Consider the following 24,839-nt stretch of genomic DNA (forward strand, 5'->3'; position numbering starts at 1 on the left):
GACGCAGCTTCACTAACATTTTGAAGTGCGAACATAACGTTTCGTTAACGTTAATCGTGAATATCAGTGTTTTTTGTTTTGTGCAAAAGAAGAGAAAAAAAATAATTCTCCATTCAACATGAGATCGAGAATGACAGTTATTCCAAAATTGATGTCACAATGGTGGGAGGCTCTTGAACGACCACATCGTCTTCTGGATCAACATTTTGGATTGTCTATGAATCCAGAAAAATTGTTTTTAAGATCAAATTTTAACAGAAGACTTCCTGCCTCCTATGTACGACCCTTAGAGGATTTCTTTCGGGATGATGACTTCTGGAGAGATGATGATCATGGATATTCTGTCGTAAAGGCGGACAAAGATAAATTTAACATTGCTCTCGATGTTCAGCAATTTAAACCAGAAGAAATAAACGTAAAAGTTGTTGACAATTGCATTGTGGTTGAAGGTAAATATTTTTCATTGCAATTTTTATCATTTTACTCGAAGTAATTCAAATGTTATCGGATGACGTAATACTTTCTTAAAATAATTTTAGTTTTGTGTTTTGAAAATTCAAAATATTAAAAAAAATTCGTGGCAACTCTTGTATTTAAAGAATTTTGAAAATCTTCTTTGATTTTTATTTGATTTGTTTAACTTGATTAGTATTATTGAATTTTGATTAATTGATTATAATCAATTTAATTATTAATTTATTTATCTTTAAGTTTAATTGATATTTTATATTTATTTTGTAATTTAAATTTTTTTAGGAAAACACGAATTAAAGAGAGATGATCATGGGATGATTTTACGGCACTTTATTCGAAAATACGTCGTACCAGAGGAGTGTGATGCGGAAAAAACCACGAGTTCACTTTCTTCCGATGGTGTATTGACAATTTCAACTCCAAGGAAACCGGAAGCAATTGAAAATTTAAAAGAAATACCCATAACAATTGAAAAAACAGAAAAACCTTCCATTGAAAATAAAGAGCCGCAGGAAAAACAGAGTATTTCTGCCAGTAATTAATTAAAACAGTCCGTTGAAATGTTTGTGATACTTCCTAAGACTTATATTTTATCATTTTTTTTTTTTTTTTTTAAACGAAATTGTGCGATTTGTGTTATTTTCAGTTTCATTTTTCTTTTATTAATAGTACGATACATTTAAATCTTTAAAATCACTATTGAAGTTTCTGATTTTTGTATGTATAGATTTAGTAGTAGGTAATTATATTTGTAGAGAAAAAAGTATTATAATAAATCTTGTATATTAAATTAATAATGACTGATTATTTTTTAATCCTTTTCATGAACTATGTTGAAAAATTTTCCGTTTTAAAAAATATTTCTTGGCACGAATGGTTATAATTGCGACAATAAACAGAAAACATTAAAATTATAAAATTTTAATTATTTTGAAAACTGATTAGAATTTTAAAATGAAAATACTTTTATCATAAAAATTTAAAAAATTATCACCACTAATTTGCGGTTTTTGATAACTTTCAATACTTATTTCCAAAAATGAATAACTTTTTCTAGTTATAATTTTAGGTCATATAGGATAAATGTAAACATATCTAATTTTCGCAACTAATTAAATTTTTTTTTCTTTAAAAAAATATTTTTTTATATACTTATCAAAAATGTAAATTACCATTGCTGATAGTGTTATCGCTTTAATATATGATATCCTAATTGTTTGATTACTAAAGTATACGACCTTGAAATGTTTTCTAAATTTTCATTACCCAAAATTACAAAAAATTTTCGTTCAACAAAAAGATATTTTGAAATTAATTGAAAATTACAATTTATCAAAAAAAGAAAATAATTTTCTTGTTAATTACCGAAAATTAATGTAATGTAACTTTTTATATTCAACATTTTTTCAATTTTAAATTTTATTTTCATAAATTGGAAAATTTTTGTACTAAAAGGTGATAGGATGATTAATTGAAACAAGCGATTACATTTACTGTCATTTTATTAACTTAAAGATCACAGAAGAATTAGGAATACAAAGATGTCATAGAAGCTATGTGTATGGATTTCATAAGTATCTTAGAAGTATTTTTTTTAAATCAAAAAATTAAATTTAAATAACAATCTGTCAAAAATAGTTTTACTATTAAACTACATAAAGGAAAAATATGTATTTCTAAACACTCAGTCTGAATTGGCAGTAAAGTTATTTAGATATTTAAGTGAAAGTGTATGTATTTTAGAATTATTAATTAAATTTGAAGAATGTATCATTTTTTTTTTTTTGATAAACCTTTTACTTCTTCTCTTCGGTCTTTGATTGGATCTTTGTATTTTTATCAGCAGATGCCTTTATGGCAGGTTTTCCAGTATGTTGAATTTTAATAACCTTCTCATTTTGTAGTTTTGGCTGTTCCTTTCTTGGCACCTCGATTGATAGAACTCCGTCAGATGAGAGGGATGACTTAACCGAATCAATGTTGCATTGTTCAGGAATAAGATACTTCCTGGTGAACGATCTACTCACCTAGAATTGCAAAAAGGTAATATTACATATACAAAATATTCAATAATAACTAATTTTGATATAATTAAAAAGGAACTTTTAAAAGTAATAAAAAATGGATTCTTACCCAACCATGCTCATCTTGTTTTTCTTCGTGCTTAGCGTTGACGATGACGTACTTATCAACGACTTTAACGTCAATTTCCTCAGGTTTAAATTGCTGAACATCAAGTTGCACCTGGAACTTGTCCTTATCATTGTGCACGGTTGAAACACCTCCGTCTTCCTCACGCAAAAGGTCTGCCCATGGTCTACGATAATTCACTGGGCATTTTCGTGGAACAAGCTGATGGAGCATGCTACGTGGAGCCAAAAGTTGATCAGGATGAAGACCAAGACCAAAATGTTGATCAAGGAGATGATGAGGACGGTCGAGATCCTCCCACCAATCCGAAAACATCAAAGGTACTAGAGACATTTTTCTTGATTTTTTGTTGTTGTTGTTGTTGTTATTAAAATATCAGGAAACACAAAACAATTGCAATTTCGCTCTACGAAATGTTCACAAACTTTATAATAATTTGCTTTTTATTGACTTAATCTCTTAGAGATGTAATCTCGATGAATGCTCGTGTAATACTGAACGCGTTGCTAACCGGCCGGCTATTTATCTACACATTCACACTGAGTCGAGAACCGTTGAGAAACTTCTAGAAATTTCGCGTAAAATCTCGTATTATATTGCGAATTATATTTTAATTATTATTTAATGTTTAATTAATATTATATCTACAAAAGTAGATATATAATTTTATTGTTTTAATTTATTTTCTATAAATTGAAAATTTAAAAACAAAAGAAAGTCAAAATTTGTTTAATATATGTTTTGATGACGTGTCATATAAAAAAAATTGAATGAAATCAATAAAAAAATTATAACAATTAAAAAAATATTTTAACGATTTTTTTTTTAAATTTTTACAGAAAATATATTGTTTATTCAGTTTGTGAATTTGTAAATAATTAATTAGAAATATGTACAAATATTTGTACTTGTTAATATTTAAATAGAATAATTTGTTATTTTGATAAATATTTCGTATAAATTTTTTTAAGAAAATCTTTAGAAAATATAGACATAATTTTGACCTAATTTTTTTTAATGTTTTTTTAGCATTTCGGAGCACGAGGATAAGGAATTTATAAATTCAGAAGAAATTACGGAGAATTTGTCAATTTTTTCATTATATCACAACAAAGAACATGGATCAATTTTTACGTATGTATGAGTTTAAACTTTTTGAACAGATTAAATTAGAATTGTTTATTTTCTAATTTGCATGTCAATATAACCAAGCCGGCTGTTGCCGGCCGGTGTTTTTTTTTTTTTTTTTTTTTTGACTCTACAAGACAAGTAAAGTTTAAAATTTCCAGAAGCATCTGCGGTAAATTTCATGACCGTTGAATATTCTAAAACTTTCTGGAAATATCTATCCCTTCTTCATTTCATCGACCGAGGCTATAAATACGAGTTCCCTACTTCGTTTTGGTCAGAATTGAAATTTTTCTGTTAACCGTTTATGTTAACAGGCGCTTCAATATTCTGAAACAGTTACATTTTATATCAAAAAGTGATTCATAAACAGTGATTAAAGTGATTTTTAATATCAAACATTTGTGTAAAGAAGAAAACAGTGGTTATAATTGAAAATGTCTCTCGTTCCATTAATGTTCTCAAAGTGGTGGGAGGACCTTGATCATCCCCATCACGTTTTTGATCAAAATTTTGGCCATGGCCTTCATCCTGAAGAGTTGGAATTATCGATTTCTCCCTATCATGACCTTGTATCGAGACCTCACATTTTGCATCGTCGTCTGGCCCACCGACGCCATCCTTACGATAGGAGTCTTTCTTTGACACAAAGGTCTGGTGGTACTTCGACTGTGCATACTGACAAAGAGAAGTTTAATGTAAGTAACAATTTAATCCTTTTTTGTTTTAATTTAAAAAAGTTCTAATTTTCCTAATCTTACTTTTATCATGTTTTTGATAAATAGCTTTTTATCATTAAAACAAGTTTATTTATAATAAAATTAGAAGCTAAAATTTTTTTATTATATCATAATCTCAATTTTTTAATTACATTATTTAATTTTAGGTGAGCTTGGATGTTCAACAATTCAAACCAGAGGAAATTTCTGTAAAAGTTGTGGGAAATAATGTGATCGTCGAAGGAGAGCATAAAGAAAAGCAAGATGAGCACGGATGGGTACTTTTGATTTTTTTTTTTTTAATTATGTAAAATTATAATCAATTTTTACTGAATATTTTATAATATCATCTTTTTGCAATTCTAGGTGAGTAGGTCATTCACCAGAAAATATCTTGTTCCGGAGCAATGTGACATTGAAAAATTGTCATCCAGTCTATCTTCTGATGGAGTTTTGATTATCAATGCACCGCGAAAGGATCTTCCTTTGGAAGATAAGAAAGAGCGAATTATTGAAATTCAACATACTGGTGTACCAGCTATCAAGGAATCAACAAATAAATCTATTGATTCTCAAAAGGAAGCAGCATCACAAACTAAAAGTCCAGCACAACCACGAGTTGCCGAAAAAATTGTAAAAGCTGCCTAAGATAGCATTTCTTTGTATTTTTCATTCTTTTTTTTTACTTTCACACGCGTAATACAATTACTTAGTCATTTATCGTTCAACGAAGTATTATATTATTTTCCAGTGAGACTCCATATGTCATTTAGTTTATAAATAATTTCAATATTAAAAAAAAAAAGTGATAAACATGTGATCAATAATTTTTTTTTCTCGCTTAATAGTAAAAATAATTTAAGTATTTTTGCATTTTGTATCAGAACATTGTAAAAATGAATTTTCTGAACGAATTTTAAAATGAAATAAACTTGACATTTAAAATTGAAAATTGTTTGACTTATTTTCCTTTGTGCTTTCGAATAAAAAGCTAAAATTAAAAAATAATTAATTAAATTTAATTCTCAAATTAACAAATCTTTGATCTTAATTTTTAAATAAAATTTCTAACTTTTCACCGATTGAGTTTCAATGATTTAAAGGTTTTCTGCTTCGTTTCAAGATGACAGCACTGTCAGGTTTGAATTTAAGTACAAGATTTAAATTCACTGATGTTATCCTGATGACTTTTAAATATTTTTTTTTTCTTTTCTTCTCTTTTTTTTGAGAAATTGTTTAATTACTTATATATAATTATCAGTTGAATGATTTAAAACTGGTTATAAAAAAATGATCGTTTCCCAGGATTTAAAATAATAATTTTTATATTGTTTATTAAATGCTGGCGTTTAACATTAATTATACCCTTTCAAAATTTATTTAACAAGGCTGTAAAATAATTTTTTGAAAAAATTATAAAACAATAAAATAACCATTACAAATCGGTCACAGCCCTGACATTTCATGGATCGCGAGGTTGATTTACATTATTATATATACATATACATTTAACTCTTATAAGATTTCTGATTCTCACTTTCTCCAGTCCTAGTGCGCAAAAATTATTATAATGATTTAAAAATTGATTATATATATTTTTTTTTTAAAGAAAACAAGGAGGGGACATATTAATTTTTTTATTTAATGCAATTGCAATCAAATCTACAAATGGAATGTTAAAACATAAAATTTTGAACAAATAGAATTTTCAATAAAATAAAAATTTGTCTATTTAAAAATTTGATTAAATAACAATTTAGTTAAATATAAATTTGAAGACAAAAGAAAATTTATTTTCTAATTTCCTGCTAAATGGAAATTTGAAACAAATAAAATTTAGGAAATTTTCATGCACCTTATTATTAAAAGAGAGAAATTCGTAATGCTGTTAACTGTTTGAACACTTCACAGTTACACGTGAGCTTCTTTTGTTAGTTTAGTATAATTATATTTACTTTGTTCTCGACATTCTCTGTAAGAAATTTAAAGAAAATGCATCTCTTTGAATTTTGAAAATAATATATCGAAATTTTTTCCATACCCAAGAAATTGATAAATAATTTTCAAATTATCAATATACTATATTTTCAAACATTTGGTTCAATTTATGATTTAATTAATTCCAAATACCAAAATAGATCTCAGCCAATTTGAAAATAATGTGATTCTACATATTTTTTTTTTTTTCTCTTTTTTGATCATGAACTATTAATCTACAAAACGTTTTTCTGAATATTAATTTTACGATATTGAATTTTACTCTTGATTATCTGTTTTAACTCATCGATCAAGGAATAAATTGCAGTTTAAAGAACTGGCTTCTCATTATGGTGACTACCACGGTGAATATGTTATTGCAATTTTTTTTTTCTATATAGGAAAGTTAACACAAATAGAGGACATACAAACATGTGAATGTATATGTGTGTATTTGTGAAAATATGCGGTACTGATGGTCAGAATTACATCACGTTGACTTTCTATATCCTCTTCTGTGAATCTTTTATTTGAAATTTAATCATGGAAAGAATCTATTTTTTAAGTGAAAAAATTTTTGAAAAATATATCTTTCATTAACTGTGGATATTTGAAAAAAATTAACTAAGAATTATGGAATCAATATAAAATAACAAAATTAAAAGATTAAATTAAGTTTTTTTAATTGAATAATTTAGAATGTTTTTTTTTAATTTTTCATATTTTTTGCAACTTTTTTTTTTCTTTTTTAAAAATACGTTTCTTGAGGAATCGAGTTGTGTAAATTATTTTCCCCTTTTTCCGGTGATAAAATGTTATCTGTAACTTTAGTTTACTTTGGAAAAAGGGTCACTAAATGTTTAAAATGAAATGGCATATTTTTTATTTCCAAAGAATTGTTAAAATACCAATTAAAAAGCAAAAAAAAATTATTGATCAGTTTACATTTTTTTAAATATGTAATTTAATAATAAATCATTTTTATTTCTATTTTATATTTGATAAATGATTGAAAATTATAAATTTCTCTAAATCCTTGTTGAAGAATAAAGGAATTGATTTATTAAATAAATATTTTCCCTGACTATAGATGGTTTTTTTTATTGGTTAAACGTTAACAAAAGATTAGTTTTAAAAAAGAATTCCAATATCAATCATTTAAATGTCTTTGATCAATAAAACATATGAAAAATTTGTTTTCAAATCACTAAATTGACCTCTGACTTTCTTATTTGATTGCAGGTATCATCTTTATTTTTGACGATTCAACAATCACTTTTGAACATCAACAATGGAAATTGGAATCGCTTTATAACTTAACAGGTAAATTCTTTTAATTTTTATTACCGTTAATTTATAATTACAATTATTTTTTAAATCTAAAAAATTAAAATTGTTATTCATGGAAATACCAAAATTATGCAATATGCATTAAATCATCCCGAAATTTATAGTACCTATTCAATTTTTATTTAACAAAATATTTATTTAATTTTATATAAATTAAATATTTATTAATTTGATTCTAAAATATTCTTTGATTTTTTTTAAATGATATTAAAAAACAATTTAAAAAAATATTTTTAAAAAATAACTCTGAGCATAAAATTGCAAATAAATTGATTCAAGAAGGTACCGAGAAGCGTGGTGTAGGTGGAGGGGGTCCCTCTGAACCACTCTGTATATGTATACTCGTTCAGGTAACAGAAGACTTCTTATGGGGCGCACTTCGAAAGGCAGTCGCGATCAGTCAAGGTGTGGCGAGGTTCCCGCGAGTTTTGTTTCGTCATTTTCTATATACCATGGACTTTCTTGTTTAATTCATTCCAGGACTTTAAACTTTCATGTGTGTATGGTGCTTTCGGATTTTATCATTTTTTTCTTTTTTTTTCAATTGTTTAGTGCGCGATTGAACTTGAAATTTCAGATGGTAGATTATTTGAAACTTGTGTTTGTGCGAATTGAAAATTCAATTCGAATCCTATTTTAAACCTCATAAATTCTCGAGGTTATTTGAAATTTGATATTGACATTCTTCTATAGTTTGAAAAATTAGATTAAAATATGTAATTTTGATGACTCGGTAAATTTTGCCAAGTGTTTCTAAATTTTGTTTTGTTTTATCTTAAATATTTTATTTTGAAATTAATCTGAAAAATATTGCTTAACTTTTTTTCTCGAATTAATTGAAAATAAAGAGACATTTTAAATTGAACTTGGTGAGATTTTATTATACTGAGTGGATTGAACTCTTTGAAGGAACTTGCAGGTTGATCTCTCGTGAAATTATTCGAGTGAAATATATTTATAGTTTACAATTCGAAAATATGTTTATTTTTTTGTTAAATTTACTGAGAGATGAATAATTTTTTAAATGAGTTTTTCAAAGACAAGTGAATATAATTTTAAATTGAGTACAAATTGATAACGACATTTCGAATGCAGTTGCAACTGCAACTGGAAGAAGTGCAGCAAACCGAGCATTCTGGTGAGTCTCGTCTACTATATACGGTGTTCTTTTTTAAAGAAACAATCTTGCTTCGGCTTCGTTCTATAATACACTGAGAAGAAATATTTCTTTCAATTTTCAATGTCAATTTTTTCTTGTAATGGTAGTTTGAATTTTTTTTTTGTCAAATTGAAAACAAGTATTTAAATATTTAGAATTTAATAATAATTAATAAATTTAATTTATTACAATTAATAATAAATTAAATTTATTATAATTAATTCTATTTTTAATTTTTAATGTTCAAAAAAATTTTATTCGCCCTTTTCCAGTAGAAAAAAAAAATGATTGAATTTTTATAAAATTTCTAACAATGTACAAAGAGGTCATCTACGTGTTCAATCAGCTATACTAGTTTTGATGAAGTAATACTTAATAAGAGATTAGAAGACTCAATTATAATTTAATTGAGACAAGTAAAAAAATCTTTGACTACTATTTTAGATCAAAGTATTTTTTTCAAATAACAACATTAAAAATTTAAAAATATATATTTCTTTTAATTACTTTTATTAGAAAGATAATTTAGAATCTTGAGTCGTAAATAAAATGACCTTTTCAAATGGTAGATTCTAACGATAGAAATAAACTAATCTTCTTGGGGATTAAAGACAATGCCATTTTTAAAATTGTAATTATCAATGTAGATTTAATGATAAATGCAGTATTGTATATCTGAAATATATACACTTTACTAAAACTAGTTTTTAAAATTAAATTTCATTATTATTTAATAATTCAATTAAAATTGATAGCTTTTTCAACAAAAAAAAATTTGGTTTAATTTTGATTTAATTTTTTTGTTGAAATAATTCATAACTAACGTAATATGATTGTAACACAATTACGACTAAATATAATATAGAAACGATAAAAGTATTTTGTAATATTGAATTGAATAATAATAAACGTTCAAAATTTCTCCTAATAAAAAAAAAAAAAACTAGAAGTCTATTTCTCAAGATATGGGAGAGAGACATCTGAATGAAATCGCTCGAAAAAAACGAGATTATTTCTCTCAGTAATAAACAAAAAAATAAATAACTATTGTAATAACGGTATAATCATTCTACAACATCAACACTTGAAAAATGTATATACGCACAGTGTTAGACTTTTAGAAAATCATGCGGTCATGTTACTTCATTCTATTCTTTTGTGTGTGTGTGTCTTTCTTCCTTCAAAAAGTATGTCTAGCTGTGACTTTATTTCGCTTTGTGTTCAAAACAAATAGATTTTTTATTGAGGCATTGATGTTTTTTCTTCTTTTTAAAGTTTGAGCATTTCCACATTTCCTGAGCATTAATTTCAAAAAAATTATCTAGTCGAATTGATATATAGAAAAAGATGGGTTTATCTTTTGTTTTAGTCAATTTCCAAATTTCCTGTGTACGTTAATTTATTTAAATTTAACTTTTCTCGAATTGAAAATGAGGAATTTTTATAACGAATTTTGCTACACACTGGTCAGTGAATAAGTGTTAGCATTTTTTCTTAATTTTATGGGACTTGAGAGAAAAAAAAAATAAACATTAAACGAAGTAGACTGCACATAGAACAGGTATCTTCATCATCTTTCTCTTTGTGTTTCTTCGTTGTTCTTTATGTCGACAATTTAACCTATAACACAAACAAAAAATTGTTTTATGAATCCCAAGGTAAATGCGCAGCTTCAGTAAATTTTAATATTTTCAAACTTTCAATATTTTCTGAAAAACATTTTGCTCAAGAATATTTGTTTCATACAGCATAATATTGAAATTAATTAATTTTTTTATACTTTATATTGTTTTTTTATATCTAATTTTAAATTTTTGCATGTTAATTTATTTTTAATTTAATTCCACCTTATTTTTAATTTTTTTAAAATAAAATTTGTATCTGTTATAATTTTTCAATTTAAAAAAAAATTGACTAGAATTTTATGAATTTTTGAAAATTTCAAGTTTTGTGGAAATTAAAGAGGAAAAAAAAATTTTTTTTTTACTGGTCATAAAATCGGGGAATAGAACTGTAATCATAAAGAGAACAACTTCATCAATACGACTTTTAGAACTGGAAGAAAATGGCTCATAAAATTAAACTTCCCTGCTCGTCTGAACTGTATATAATACGAGTCAATTTAATGTTTAATTTATTGTTAATATTATTATTATTCGCGTGCTACAGAGAAATTGGAATTTTATAAATCATATTTTCAACATATATTAGGTAAATAAATGGCAAATTTTAGCTTCAATTGTAAATCATTTAAGTCGTTAAATAGCTTACGATAACAGTAGACTAAAATAGTTAAATAATTTATTACGCAAAGTGAACTGTGCGAAATAGTTTTTTCCATATTGAATACTAGTTTTTGCATTATAAATTTTTTTTCAAGAATTTGTCGTGTTTCTCTTTTTCAGGTAAAAAAAAAGAAAGTTTATTGGTATTTTAGTAACTGAGAATTGGATATATAAAGTTTGGAATTTCTTTACATATATTTCGTATTTTTATCACACTTTTATTTTACGACTTTCTATATAGTTAAATTGCAGACTAAATATTTCAAACAGTTTTTTTTAACCAAATAAAAGGAATTTTTTTGGGGGGGGAAAAAATATTAAGTAACTAAACATTTTTTTTAAATCAAATATGTTTTTTTTTTTTGTTCAATTGTGATTAACTTTATGAGATAAAAGATGGAAGAAGATTAAATTCTAATTTGAATGATTAATTATATCATTTTTATGTAATATTATAAATCATTCTCATGATATCGAGATTATTTTTAATAGATAAAATGAAGATTTTTGGTGGGAAAAAAATGTAATTACAATTTTTAGGAGCGATGATGAAAAAATTGAGATTGTATATCTTTTTTTTTTTGAAATTATCCAAATATTATGTCGACATAATTTGTCTAATTGTAAAGTAGGTCAGGAAGTTAGAATCTCACGTGTTGTGTATCAGTATCAAGTCTATAATCTTGTGTAACTTGTTTCATTTAAAAGTTTCAAGATCAATATTCTTTGGATTAGATTATATTTCTATCAATTGTTTTTGTAAAATATTTTTTTAAAATATAGAATCAAAATCTATTGACTATAGAATAGTACAACCAAAAAAATTTTTAAATTCATTCTTTAATATATTTAAATTATATAATCGAGTTCAAGTAATCACAGTTTAATGATGGTATGATGAAAGATTTATAATTGGGAGCACATTATGTCTTTTAGTAAAGTTTCAAGCGAGAACGATTGTCTGACATTTAAAAAAGATCAAATCAATCAAGTTAATTAATGAAAAGTGAAATTGGATGATCTAAAAATTGTATGTCTCGAAAATTGATCTAATCTTACTTTCACTTATATATTCAGCATTTTTTTTTAACAATGTTACTGATATTTTATTCTTTTAGTGAAAAGAAATTCTTTTTTTTTCCTTTAATTGTTATCAATTATGTATTACAAACCAGAAAGTTGATTTCTGTGAAGTGAACAATTCAAGAAAGTTTTTTTTTTCAAAAATTGTCTAGGAAATTTAAAAAATTTTCTCTTATGTATTTTTAATTTTCGTTTTTGTATCTTTCAAAAATGATTTTATAATATCTGGAGATTTTCAATAATTTGATTTTTCATTTAAAAATGTTATAATTTCAAAGAACAACTTTTAATTAATTTTAAGAGATTTTTTCTTCTGAAAACTCTTTTAGAAAAAAATATTTCTCCTCTATCATCAATTTAGTTCTCTCCCTCTCTCTCTTTCTTCCAAAGTGGAAATAATTTCTTTTATGCTCCCCGATAAATGAAATGGGAATAAAGTTTCCAATTTTCTCGAGAAGAATATTGTTTATGAAGAAAACAATCATCCTATGCTATTTTGGACAATCCTGTTAGGTTGTTTCTAGAAGATTTTCGTTCTATAAGATATATCTCCCTCTGATGGAGCTCCGGATCAAACTGTTGAGCGAGAACGGAGATGGACAACGTGGAAACGGGTTTAAGCGTGAAAGTAATCGAGCCTATGGTGCTTCGAGTTCTTCTCTTGTCCAGAGTGCTCAAGATATACCTGCACTGAAATAAATAATAATAAAAAAAAAAAAAAAAGTCGTCCGTTATTCTTTCGTAAAAAATATTGATTGAGATAAATGTTTCGGAAGTTGTGCGCGCGAGAAGTTTTATTATTTTCTTTCATGCTCTATTTTTATCATCATTTTTTTTGCCCATATTTATTATTTTTATTTTCCTTTCTATATACTTTTCTCGCATTCTACAATATATATATTGCAGGCTTTCGCCTTTCTTTTCATGTGAGTTTTTAATGAAGTTGGAGTTTTTAATTTTCATTTCTAATAAAAAAAAATTTATCATCTCAGCGGAAATTGAATTTGAAAAAAATTTATAATTTTTGCAACTAAAATACCGATGAATTTTATTATAATTAAATTTTCAATCGTTATAGTAATTGGTTCAATTTTTAGAAATGGTAAATTTTCTTTTTCAAATATGGAACTTGAAAAAAAAAATTGTTTACGTTTTCCTCTCGAGTGGCAAAAGCAGTTTTCGAGGTTTTCTCCTTAAGAATTTGTAATCGTAGTGGATTAAGGACGTGGTATTGCGCTGCTCATAAAGCAGGTGTTCGAGTAATTATTATTCCGTTAGTGGACAATAAATTTACATTTTGAAGATCATTTATTCGCTGTACATATGTCGGCTGTCGACTCAAGGCAAAAAGTTAGACAAATTAATTTATTGAAGTGAAGATAAACGAACATTAAGGAAAATATTATTTTTGTCTTTTTATAGCTTCTAATTGATGTTAAAAAAAGCATACAAAAATTAATAACAATTTTTTTTTTAATGTTTTCAAGTAATGTTCAATTTGCAATGTAATAAACTGATAAGGAAAAAACAAATTTTTTGAAAATTTTTACAAAATTTACAGATAGAATTTAACGCAGTGAAGAGAATTAAATTTTCTTTTTATATTTTGTAGAATAATTTATTATCTTGTTTAAAAATTTTTTTTTCTCAAAGAATGATTGCAAAATAATAATAATTTTCATTTTTCAGTGAGTGATGGCCCTACGTTTGAGAGGAAGTAAAGATGTCAAGAAAAGCTCGTATTACGTATGGTATTTGGGGGCGAGGGAAGCAAAAGGGGTGGATGCCATGCCAAGTGCCATAGATTATCTCTTGGAACGTGAACGACTTCAAGAACCTTTCAAGGTCACTTTACAGGTGAGTGTGTTACTATTTTTAAATCCGGTTCCAAAATGCAAATAATAATTTTTTTTTGAATAAAAAATTATGCAGTTTGACAACATTTTTAATGATTATAATACGCATTCTTTTAACGCACGCAGAGAAAAAAGAAAACGAAGAAAGCTATTTTTATAGTGTAAAAAAAAGTATTTATAAAATTTATGGCCAAAAAGACACTACATGAACTTCATATCAATGTCCTCTTAAGAATTTAACAAATTTTCGCTTTTTATTCAGCTCTGTTCTCTTCTTCATTTGTTTTTCATTTTTGTCCACATTTCTTTGTTTCTTTACATTTCGAATCTTTCTTTTTTTATTTTATATCGACAATCCTTTGCGTAGAAACTGGAAATTTCACTTTGAATTTTATCAAAGTTTATACTTCTGATATTTCATTTGATTTTAAAATTACTTTTTAAAACGCTTTTAATATCAGTATTTTGCCGTCAAAGAAAAAAATATTTTGAATATGAAGAAGGAAATTAATTTTTAAATTGAATTCGATTAGTTTATTATGGATTTGAAAACATCTTATTTCTAAATTTAAAACAGAAAAAATCTTTGGAATTTGATTTTTTATCACAGAATTTGTTGCAAATTGAAAGTAGATAATTTTTTTTTTTTGACAATACTTTTAGTATTCACGGTGTTCTATGTTTGAAAGTCTGATTTTTTTTTTGAAGTTTAAAATTCGACTCCAGTATATCAGCTTTCACTTCGACTTGTTCATCAAATTAAAGAATCATTACTTTCACTTTAAATGCGTCTTAAAATCGTCACTTGATTAATTATTATCTAATACTTGATGTAAAAAATAGATATAAATTTAATTCTCTAGTTTAATTCAATTTGTCGAAACTTGGTTTTGATGTGCGCACAGGATGTGAACTTGAAAGACACTTTTTGTCTCGTCTTTTCATCTCTCTCTCTTTTTTTTTTTTTGTCTGTATAGTACTCAAGTTTTATGAAGTACGTTCCATGGAAGGAGCATAGCGGATCGTCAGCATTCTTTTAAGATATCGCGTGTTTACATAGGAAACGAAGGTTCGCTTTAAACTCATGGAAGTGATGTAAAAATATATAAAATAACGGTTAACGACGTTGTGTGGCAAAAACAGCTCGATAAATCGAGTCACACACAGTGCAATTGTACAATACAGTGACTTTCAATTTGATGATGAACTATAAATACTTAATGGCAAATCATTTTCTTAAATGTGTACATAAAGTGTCAAGTATTCTCATTTTGTCTTTATATGTATAGAGCGAAAAAGAGAAAAGAGAAATGTTATATTCGATGGACAAAAGTCGAGACCAATGATATGGAATTTCAAAGACTTTTTTTTCTTCAAAGCAAGTTTCAAAAATTATTCTTGACACGAGCCAATTGAAAATCTACAAAAGGAGAACTTGTGGCCCGGATAGAAATCGGCATTGCGAATACATACCATTCGCAATGCAATAAACCTCGTTAACTGTCGAGTGACTCTAACTGGCGCGTATATATATATACATATATTGGATGCGTTGGTACATAAGTACTAACAGCCGGGTCATCAGCGAGCTCCTGACTTTCCCCGGTTGACACACCACATGAGTTATTGTCTGTCCTTCATTTGCTGTCGGGAAAAGAAAGGAAATTCTTTTTAAACTGAAAGAATTTAATAGGCAATTAGTTTTTGCACGTATTTCACTTCTATTGATTCCGTTTCACTATGAATATTCCCTAAATACACTCGTTTTTAATTCGAATTTTATAAAGTCGAAATATAAAGTAAAATTCATATATTGGATTGAATTTGTAATTATTTTTTATTGGAGCAAAACTTTTTCCTTTTTTTCAATAGATGTCTTCATGTGATTGTAGTGTAATTAAATTTTCATTACTGTTTTTCTCTTATAAAGAAAATTAATAGTTTGATTTAAAAATTAAGAAACCCCCCGAAGGCATGAAGAAATCCTTTTGGAGAATAATATTTAAAACATTATGTACAATGCTATAACGAATTTTCATCTCTTATGAGAAATTCCCATATATATTATTATATTCACGTACATATTATTATAAAGTCAAGTATTATTACCAACGAATTTATGAGACTTATTAATAATATGAAATTTTAAATAAATGTTCTCATTATTTTCATATTTTGAATATATGTCAAAACTTTTTTTTTTCATCATGTAATTTTTTCCTTTAAATTGTTTTTATCCGAAAAAAGTGTTTTTGAATATATTAATAAATTAAAAGTCAATTAATCAAGAATTTGATTAAAATATTTTAAAATATATTTTCAGTCAGTTTTTTTTCTAAAAAGTATAAACGTGTTCATGAATAAAACAGTGTTTTCATTTTATGACCATAAATGGAAGAAATTTGATTTGAACCATAATTAAAAAACACTTCCGTATTGTGATATATTTGGAAATATTATGATGATATTTATCCAATATATTTTTTGTTTTCTTATAAAAAATTATTTTTAACTTCCATTGAAAAAATGACGGATAATATTTTTGTTCCTTGAATTATTTTGTAAGAAGATAAAAAGAAATACCATTTATCAAAGTGAATCTTCATAACGATTTTTTTTCTCACTTGATATAATCACACAAATTCCATTTATATTGTTCCTGTTATAAAATAATTATACCACTCGTGTTTGCTGTCATAAGAAAAATAATTATTGGCACCACGCGACTTAAACTGACTATTATGTCACGTTGTAGTAAAAGATTAATAATTGCAAAGGAAACAACATTATTTGTCATTATACATTCAGTTAAAATAAATAAATAAAAAAAAAATGACAGCGGTCCATCCGTTTGATGTTTATTTCTTGAAGCAAATCAGGAAGTTAAAGAAATCTGTTATTAAAACCACATGTCTTCAATAATAATTACCTTGTCTAAAAATAAAAAGTAAGAAATACTTCTTTTTTTTTTTTTTTTTGCAAATCGATAATACAGTTATAGTCAATGATATATAGTTATAAAACTACTGTACTAATAATTTCAAGAAAGTTTATTTTGTCCAAGGGGATAATTAATTGGAAATAACTACTCACGAATGAAATGGCTAATAAATAATAATATTGTTTTCAGAAGACAAAAGGGGAGGAGATTGAGAAACTATATTGTGCAATTATAATTGCTATATAGGCGAGCATCTCTCGAGAAAGTTTTCAAAGTCTACGGAATCATCTGTCATAACTCGTGCACGGCTCGTGAGCATTGACTAAACTTCCAGACAAGTAAAGTGTGATAACGTCGATTCAACAATAGAAACATTAATTACACGACTATATATATATATTCGCTATTTAAACTTCTCGTAGGTAGAAAACAACATTGACATTTCTAAAAGGGTATCGGGAGTTCACACTTCTTTGTATAATCGATTTCAAGTGACATTCAAAAAAGATTTTTCACGAAAAGAAAATTTTTTTTTTATTTTTATTTATTTATATACTGCGTGGAAAATGAAACGAATTCTCCTTCGATACGAAGGTGAGGGTCACCTATTTTATCAATTTTCCCATAAACATAATTTACACGCAGTGAATCGTTATATTCAAAAGCAATATTCATACTTCTCAACCCTATTCACACCATCATAAGAGAGATAAAGAAAGAGAGAGAGAAATACTCTAAACAACCTGATTTATAAGACCTGGTGTGCACCGTTACCATGTAACGTATATCCATAAGGTCTCAAAAAAAATGGTACATACAAGAATCTAGTTTGCAGATATGAAGGAAGGTATTCAAATTGCTCCACTATGGGAGGTGACTTGACTATTAATGAATCAATTAAAAAGTTCACGCTCTAGTTATGTGTTTCTTATATGGTTACCTGCACACACATACGCGCGTGCGAAATCATATATTCCGCTACCGCGGTTTTTCCTCCTGATGTACCGAGCATCAGTTATGAATCTGTACCTTGTTAACGAGAATCGTAAGCCATATATATATATATATATATTAATTACAAATGAAATGAATGAGAGTGATTCTGATAACAAAATTCATCCGCAATAATTATTAACATTCCCATGATTTTCCCATTACATGTTTTAATTTTCTTTTTCCTGCAATGAGGTAACCTTCTATCTAATTATTCAATTTATAAAAATTTAAATTTTCGAAAATATTTATAAAAATTAAATTAGAATATAAATTACCTTTAAATTTCGAAAGAACGTTATAATGATGATTATTTTTATGCTTTCAGGTGAGCAGTAAAGGATTGAAAATAATTCAGACGGTTCATCATCCAGCAGCATCGTCAAGATCGGCTTTAAAGCATTTGGTACCAGGTCATGCGGTTTTAGCAACAGTTCAACGTGAAGATGTTGTTGCTGCTACTCTTCTTCTACCCAATCCCGCGTCAAATAATCCAGTTCACGTTCATGCTTACAGGTTTGATTATAATTGAAATTTACGAAATCAATTTCCACATTTCGAATTCATTTTGATAATTATCTTTTAACTTAAAATTGCTCCAATTAACAATCATGACTCCAAATTATTTTTAAATCCAAAAGTTTTCTATATATATATATATTTATTGAGAAATCCATTCGACATTCATTTTCCAATTAATTACATAGAGAATTCTTTAACTAGAACGACAATTTTTCCCTCCTTTTAAAATCCATTCCATTTAATTCGTATAAGGAAAAATTTCCCTCAAGGATCTTCACATTTCTGAAATATTAAAAATATATTATTAATTCTTAATATTACTATCAAAATTTTAATTTGGGATTCATTAAACTAGAACTTGAATGATGATATTCAAGGATCTGGAAAATTTTCATTCAACGATAAATTCACTTTGTTAAATAATTAATTTTCACATAGAGAATGGTTTTGAATATAAGGTTGACGCGCAGGAATCTTGTCAATTTGTGTGGGATTGTTTTGCATTTTTAATAAGTTTGCATCTAATGTGTATGTGTGTGTGTATAATTAAATGTATGAGGGTCATATAGTTCATCGCCTCGATCTCACTAGTTGGCTTCATTAATTGATGACTTTCATAATTCTAAACAACAGTATACATATACTTCCTTGATTCACACGTGACCTACGCGGAAGGATTTCAAAGTTAATCCCACCTTGATATTAAATAATCCGCGGATTTATATTTATATATTTTAAAGTAAAAATCAGACTATATCTCTCAATATTTATCAAATTGACTTCTGGGAAATTATTTTCCAATTTAACATGTGATCAATGAGAAAATAAAATTTCAAGTGTAAATATTTTGATGACTAACATAAATTAGAATAGTAGGATAATAAAATTTTAATGTTTTGTTTCTTTTTAATGAAAAAAAAAAAATAGAAAGTGTATTTTTAGGAAGAAATCGAAAATTCAGATTTCTCTTTGAATGAAGACAAAGTTATTATTAGAGTTAATAGGCAGTAAATATTAATAATATTTATAATGACATAGATTGTTGTGACTCGAGTGACCATCATTCAGTTTAGATTATCATATTTTGCAATTACAGGCAATGCAAGAAAATTATAATAGAGTCTTTTCATCATAAAAGGAAAATTTTTCTGATATAAAATATTTCATATAACGATTAAATTATTGAATATTTATTATTTTCTAAATGATTAAATTTATTAATTTTGAAATTCTTTTGCTAACAATGTAACATTTTATTTTTAAATATATAAAGATAAGATTTTTAATATTTTATGTATTTTTTTTTTTTTTGTTAAAATGATTTTTATTTTTCAGATGTGATTCGGTGGAAACTGCAGAATTGTTGGGAGGGCAATTGAAGGCTTTGGCTTCACACTCAGATAATTTAGCAAGGATAGCATCAACTGAAAGTAGAATTCGCAGTAATCTAGGTAGCGATGGAAGAAGCACAAGAGAATCTGAATCTTCGGAAGGAAGTGGAGAACTTCGAAATATTCCAGTTCAATCAACATCAATTTATGAATCCCTAGCAGCCGAATTAAGAGCAAAATTAGGTAAACTGTGTAAAAATTAATTAATTAAATTTTTAATTACTAATTATAAAAGTGTGACAATTTATTGTGACACATTGAAATTTCTAGGAGATATGCAAGTACGACACAGAGGATATCCTTTGATTTTTTTTTTTTTTTTACTATTTTGTTCATTTCAGGCAGAGGAAATTCGGCTGACAATTCTGGTCCCATTCTTTTGCCACCACGCGATTACGACACATTTCACAGACAGCGAGGTAATCTCGCAGGAATTGAGTACAGGCGATGTCTAAATCAAAACATCGTAGGAGGAAACACTGTCATTGAAAGAGGTGGGACGAGAAGTGCCGCGAGCAGTGGAATTGGTTCTGATAGTGCAGCGACACCTCCTCCTTATCAATCTCATCATCCTTTAGGACCAAGGCCATCAAGACCTTCGAGGGATTCATCTTCCGGTGAGTTTTCTTTTCTTTTTTTTTTTCCTTAACATTGACATTCCTCGATTGTTATCGAATCTTTGTTGTTCTATGCCCTTGAAAATAAATATAGAAATTCTTTTATAATTTCATAATTAATATACAATTATTATAATCACTTTTGTTATTTAATGAAAATTATTTCTATTTTTCTTTTATAATTAAGTATATCCGAATTCTTACTGTTTAAAAAAATATTTCTAAAAGGTATTTTTTAAAATAATAATTGAATAATCATATATCTGTTGAATGGAAAATTAAATATCATTTTATTTGACACAATTAGGTCAAATATAAAACAAACAATTCACAGTAGTGAATACATATATATATATATAAAGTAAATAAATCTGAAGAAAATTAGAAATCGCTTCGATTTTCGAGAAAGTCTTTAATCACCCTGATTCTATCATTCGTTATATACACAGTAAATAGATGTAATGATCATTCGACTTGACACAGTAAACAACTGTACCGTTCATCATTTTTATTTCAAGTTTCCGCCACTTTAATTCTTTAAGCTTTACAATTTTCCGATTTTCTTTCAATTTTTTTAAAATTAGACCTTTTTACCTTCTGAAAAATTGTTAGCCAATTCATTTAAACTCTTTGATTTACTAAATTGATTAATTTATTATTTGAATTTATTGCTCGTTATTTATCTGCTTGATTTATTTGTCGGTTTCGTTTTCTATATATATAAACAAGGGGATTTTGTAACAGGCAATAATATATTTATAATAAAAAAAAAATGACGTTTTTAGAAAGGAATCAGGAAGTTTCGAAGAGTTCCGTAATTTCGAAATTCCTTATGACATTTGACATTTTGCGCGAGAAGATGAGAGACTCTATGAAGTAAACTTTGAATGCGTGTTAAGATATATAAATTTTGACGACCAGTTTATTGCAGTCGACATTCTTCTTCTTCCACTTGTGTCCTTAACATACCTACAGCATTCGTAACGGGTTTTATTTAAACAACATACACACACTCTAGAATAAAGTTATATCTCATCAAGATCTGTAATTTTCCCACCAGGGTGCAAATGTTTACAAGCCATTTCTGGTTCACGAATATTCATTAAGAGGCGCAAAGAATGAAAAAAATCTTAATACATGAGCATGCGTTATTATTTAAAAAAAAAAAAGAAAATAATTTAACCGGTTTTGATAAAATCGAAATAGAAAAAAAAATAGTTCAGTGAACATTTTCCCAATGATTTTTTAATTATCGTTTAAATTTAAAATTTAAATATTCTTCATTTCAAATTTTCTTTAATTAATTTTTTTAAAAATTTAATTTTTAAAAAACAAATCGCAAAATGAATTCAAAAATTTTTAGGAATTTAGTGAAGCAAATTCCAATGTTTGTTATATGAATGAGGGAAAAATCGTAAAAAAAAATTCGGAGAAATAGGCGCCTTGGCGATCAGAAATAACAAATTTGGACACTTTCTACCTGCGAAACAGGTGCACACGTGACGCATTCATAGAAACGTTGCAAGCAAAGACGTGCTCCGTTAACCCACTTCCGGAGAATTTATAATATGTATATGCGGAGAAAAAAAAAAGAATCAGCGAACAAGCTCGATTTTTATCTTTGAATCTTTACCACACGAAAAGACATTAATTCCATTTTACGTTTCATTCTGTTTACATTTTATTTTTTTTTATTCACATATAATTAACCATTAAAGACGAAATCATTCCGAAACACGAAATTCGTTTTACTGAAATTTCAATTCTTTGCAATTTATATTTTCTTAAAATTTTATATTTTTTATAAACAATTTTGGAAAATAAAAATTGATGTGCAAAAAATGAAATTAAAATTTGAATAATATCTTTAAATATATTTTAGGACCGCAGAGCAAAATTTTGAAATTTGCGTGTGTCTTTTATTTATCAGATTTCTCGCGCTGTTCATTTTGAATTTCACCAGCCTGCGGCGACATAAAAAAAAAAGAAAAAAAAAAAACATGGGAATTAGTCGTCCTTTTTTTCGACTATCAAGATATACTCTCAATATAATTACATTGTAAAATTGTTTCAAGTACATATAAAGGTCTCTCATTGGAGATTGCTTCTGAGTGAAGTGAAAGTGAAATTTCTTCTATATACAGATGTTTATTATAAGCCTATAATATAGACGAATCTAATATCGCATAAATTTTCAAAGGCAATAAATATAAACCATGTAACCACGATAGGATATCACTCTCTTGTTTGTGTGAGAAGGGGAGGGGGGAGGGAGAAAAAAGAGCGAATATATACGTCACCTTGAGCGAGTACGATGCACCGTGAAAAGAGCCGCAAGTTGCCAAGCAAAAGGTTTTACTTTATGTGTACATATGTTAGTACATAAATCGCGAAACCCAACTTCTATCTCTCTCTCCCGTTTCCTCGCCCCATAGTTGGAGAATTGTAGAAAATCAAACGTTGATCACTGATCCTTTACTGACGTTTGATGATAGACATTTTGCCAGTTCGATGATTGCAGATAATAAGGTACGATTCCTTTGGTAATCATTAGCAGGAAGTCTGAAAATGGAGAAAAAAAAAATATTAAATAAGTTACAAGGTCTTGGTTGAGATCAATATTGTGAATTTAATTCGATTTGAACTTGTTTTTCCTCGGCGATATATTTCATTACTTTTTGTTTTCTATAATTATTTATATCTTTTTTTTTTATATATATTTCTTGTCAATGATTTTACTATTTATTTTACTAATTATTGTTATATTTTCTTCAAATTTCATAAATTATTTATTAATGTAAAACTAGATTTCTCGTGGAGAAAGAATTTCAAATAGAAATTTTTTTTGCAAATACGATTTTTGGTATTGGTAAATTGTTAAGTAGGAATTTTGAGGGGGCACCTGTTACGATGGAGAATATACTATATTATAATGTATATATATATAAAGAATATACCGTTAGGAAGACGTGTTAGCAACAGGTACCAACGGACCTGCCTTCAGGTTTCTGGCTTCAGGGCTTTATTCTCGGGACATGTTCGCACTGGCATGCATGAATGTACGCATTTAGTCTCGCTCATTTACCGTCTCTTAAACTTACTCTTCTCCTATATACGCAAGATATCTTTGGCTCTCATCTTACCCACCTTGGACCTAACTTGGCCCACTTTGAAATCTCTCTCTCTTTCTCTCATGTTGTTAATATACATCGCAATTTGCCTTTTTAACTTTTCTCCATCACGTGCATATTTTCATTCCTATATATATATATATAAAGGATGCAGGTCAGTGTTTCGAGGACGATTTTTTTTTCTTTTTACGTTTTAAAAATCTTTCGGTAACTTAAATTAATGATCCATTCTCCAATTCTTGTAAATTTATCTCTCTTAAGAAATTGTGCTTAATGAATTTTTATTTCTATTTTTATGATCGCACTTATATAATTAATTTTACATTTACAGAATTGTAGGCCAGTGGAAAAAATTTCTTTTCGTAATAAAAAAAAAAAAATAATAATTATAATTGCGGTAGCAAATAATTTAAAGTTTATAGTTTCAAACGTAATTGTTTGAACCTTAATTTCATGTAAATTTTGATGGTGTGACTTTATTGAAATATTCATTGAATGTAAATTGTCCTATTTGCATCGACTAGATCTTGAATATCCGATTTGAATTGAAATAATACCTTTTCAAAGTTAGCAAATCTATTAGGAAACATTTTGATTTCAATATATATATATTTATTTTCATAATCGATTAAATTGATTAATCATCGAATTTGATTAACAGTTTCTATTTTATTCTCTATATCATATATTAATTTGCGTTTCACAATTGTATAGAAAAAATAATGTTGAAATTAATAATTTATGAATTTCTTCATTTGGTTTAAAATGTGATTTATATTTAGTAAAAAATTCATGGTTATTAGATCGCCTAAAAATTGAGTAACTTATTAATTTTTTTTTTTTTTTGTAAAAAATTAATATTCTCAAAAAAAAGTTATTTTTTGTAAAGAAAATTTTTACGCAAAAGTAGCAATTACTTGGTAACTACTGAAAAGAAAATACGATAGGAAATTACAGTGAGATTGAATAATTTGTGAAAGGGGGGGGGGAGAGAAGTAGATAGAACATCAAGATTCTTGGCGGGGACTTTTTTTTTGTTTTTCATATATATGAGAGTGGTTA

At 26.9% G+C, this 24,839-nt stretch overlaps 3 protein-coding genes and 2 long non-coding RNA genes across 10 annotated transcripts in view; 2 read left to right on the forward strand and 3 right to left on the reverse strand.

Annotated features, from left to right (window-relative positions):
- On the forward strand, positions 1-5,424 carry LOC127288003 (uncharacterized). The gene is made up of 8 exons (XM_051315186.1): positions 1-449; positions 757-1,008; positions 2,713-2,945; positions 3,089-3,213; positions 3,655-3,759; positions 4,184-4,451; positions 4,640-4,750; positions 4,839-5,424. Exons 1-8 carry the CDS (start codon positions 119-121, stop codon positions 5,118-5,120), a joined length of 1,707 nt encoding a protein of 568 aa, XP_051171143.1. The 5' UTR covers positions 1-118; the 3' UTR covers positions 5,121-5,424.
- Positions 1,959-3,105, reverse strand: LOC127290057 (protein lethal(2)essential for life-like). The gene is made up of 2 exons (XM_051318442.1): positions 2,608-3,105; positions 1,959-2,501 (listed from the first exon to the last, which is right to left on the reverse strand). Exons 1-2 carry the CDS (start codon positions 2,956-2,958, stop codon positions 2,271-2,273), a joined length of 582 nt encoding a protein of 193 aa, XP_051174399.1. The 5' UTR covers positions 2,959-3,105; the 3' UTR covers positions 1,959-2,270.
- The window catches only part of LOC127289922 (uncharacterized), a 27,710-nt gene continuing 6,000 nt past the window's right edge, over positions 3,130-24,839 (forward strand). Inside the window, exons 1-7 of one of the 3 annotated variants that reach the window (XM_051318216.1) lie at positions 3,130-3,203; positions 3,655-3,759; positions 7,692-7,772; positions 14,016-14,183; positions 18,445-18,632; positions 19,974-20,212; positions 20,371-20,646. In XM_051318216.1, the coding sequence (XP_051174173.1) occupies positions 14,022-14,183; positions 18,445-18,632; positions 19,974-20,212; positions 20,371-20,646 (865 nt within the window). In that variant the 5' untranslated portion in view covers positions 3,130-3,203; positions 3,655-3,759; positions 7,692-7,772; positions 14,016-14,021. Of the gene's footprint in view, positions 3,204-3,654; positions 3,760-7,691; positions 7,773-8,088; positions 8,938-14,015; positions 14,184-18,444; positions 18,633-19,750; positions 19,884-19,973; positions 20,213-20,370; positions 20,647-24,839 lie in introns of those variants that run through there. The other 2 variants (XM_051318209.1, XM_051318225.1) reach the window with 2 other exon arrangements.
- Positions 8,960-18,536, reverse strand: LOC127290090 (uncharacterized). Its single transcript, XR_007844251.1, has 3 exons — positions 18,395-18,536; positions 10,064-10,578; positions 8,960-9,010 (listed from the first exon to the last, which is right to left on the reverse strand). It is a non-coding gene; the product is annotated as an uncharacterized LOC127290090 (long non-coding RNA).
- The window catches only part of LOC127290075 (uncharacterized), an 8,603-nt gene continuing 2,402 nt past the window's right edge, over positions 18,639-24,839 (reverse strand). For all 4 annotated transcript variants that reach the window (XR_007844250.1, XR_007844247.1, XR_007844249.1 and 1 more), the window contains 2 exons: positions 22,947-23,208; positions 18,639-18,920 (listed from right to left, as the gene is read on the reverse strand). This is a non-coding gene — a long non-coding RNA (uncharacterized LOC127290075). The remainder of the gene's footprint in view (positions 18,921-22,946; positions 23,209-24,839) is intronic.

Source organism: Leptopilina boulardi, unplaced genomic scaffold, assembly GCF_019393585.1.
Source record: "Leptopilina boulardi isolate dan_hultmark-lab unplaced genomic scaffold, ZJU_Lbou_2.1 LbouV2_123, whole genome shotgun sequence".
Taxonomy (NCBI): domain Eukaryota; kingdom Metazoa; phylum Arthropoda; class Insecta; order Hymenoptera; family Figitidae; genus Leptopilina; species Leptopilina boulardi.

Coding starts and splice junctions, on each gene's coding strand:
- LOC127288003 (XM_051315186.1), top strand. CDS start 119: ATGAGATCGAGAATGACAGTTATTCCAAAATTGATGTCACAATGGTGG. Junction 450..756: donor CAATTGCATTGTGGTTGAAG/GTAAATATTTTT, acceptor AAATTTTTTTAG/GAAAACACGAATTAAAGAGA. Junction 2,946..3,088: donor CCAATCCGAAAACATCAAAG/GTACTAGAGACA, acceptor TTAATCTCTTAG/AGATGTAATCTCGATGAATG.
- LOC127290057 (XM_051318442.1), bottom strand. CDS start 2,958: ATGTCTCTAGTACCTTTGATGTTTTCGGATTGGTGGGAGGATCTCGAC. Junction 2,502..2,607: donor AACAAGATGAGCATGGTTGG/GTAAGAATCCAT, acceptor TTGCAATTCTAG/GTGAGTAGATCGTTCACCAG.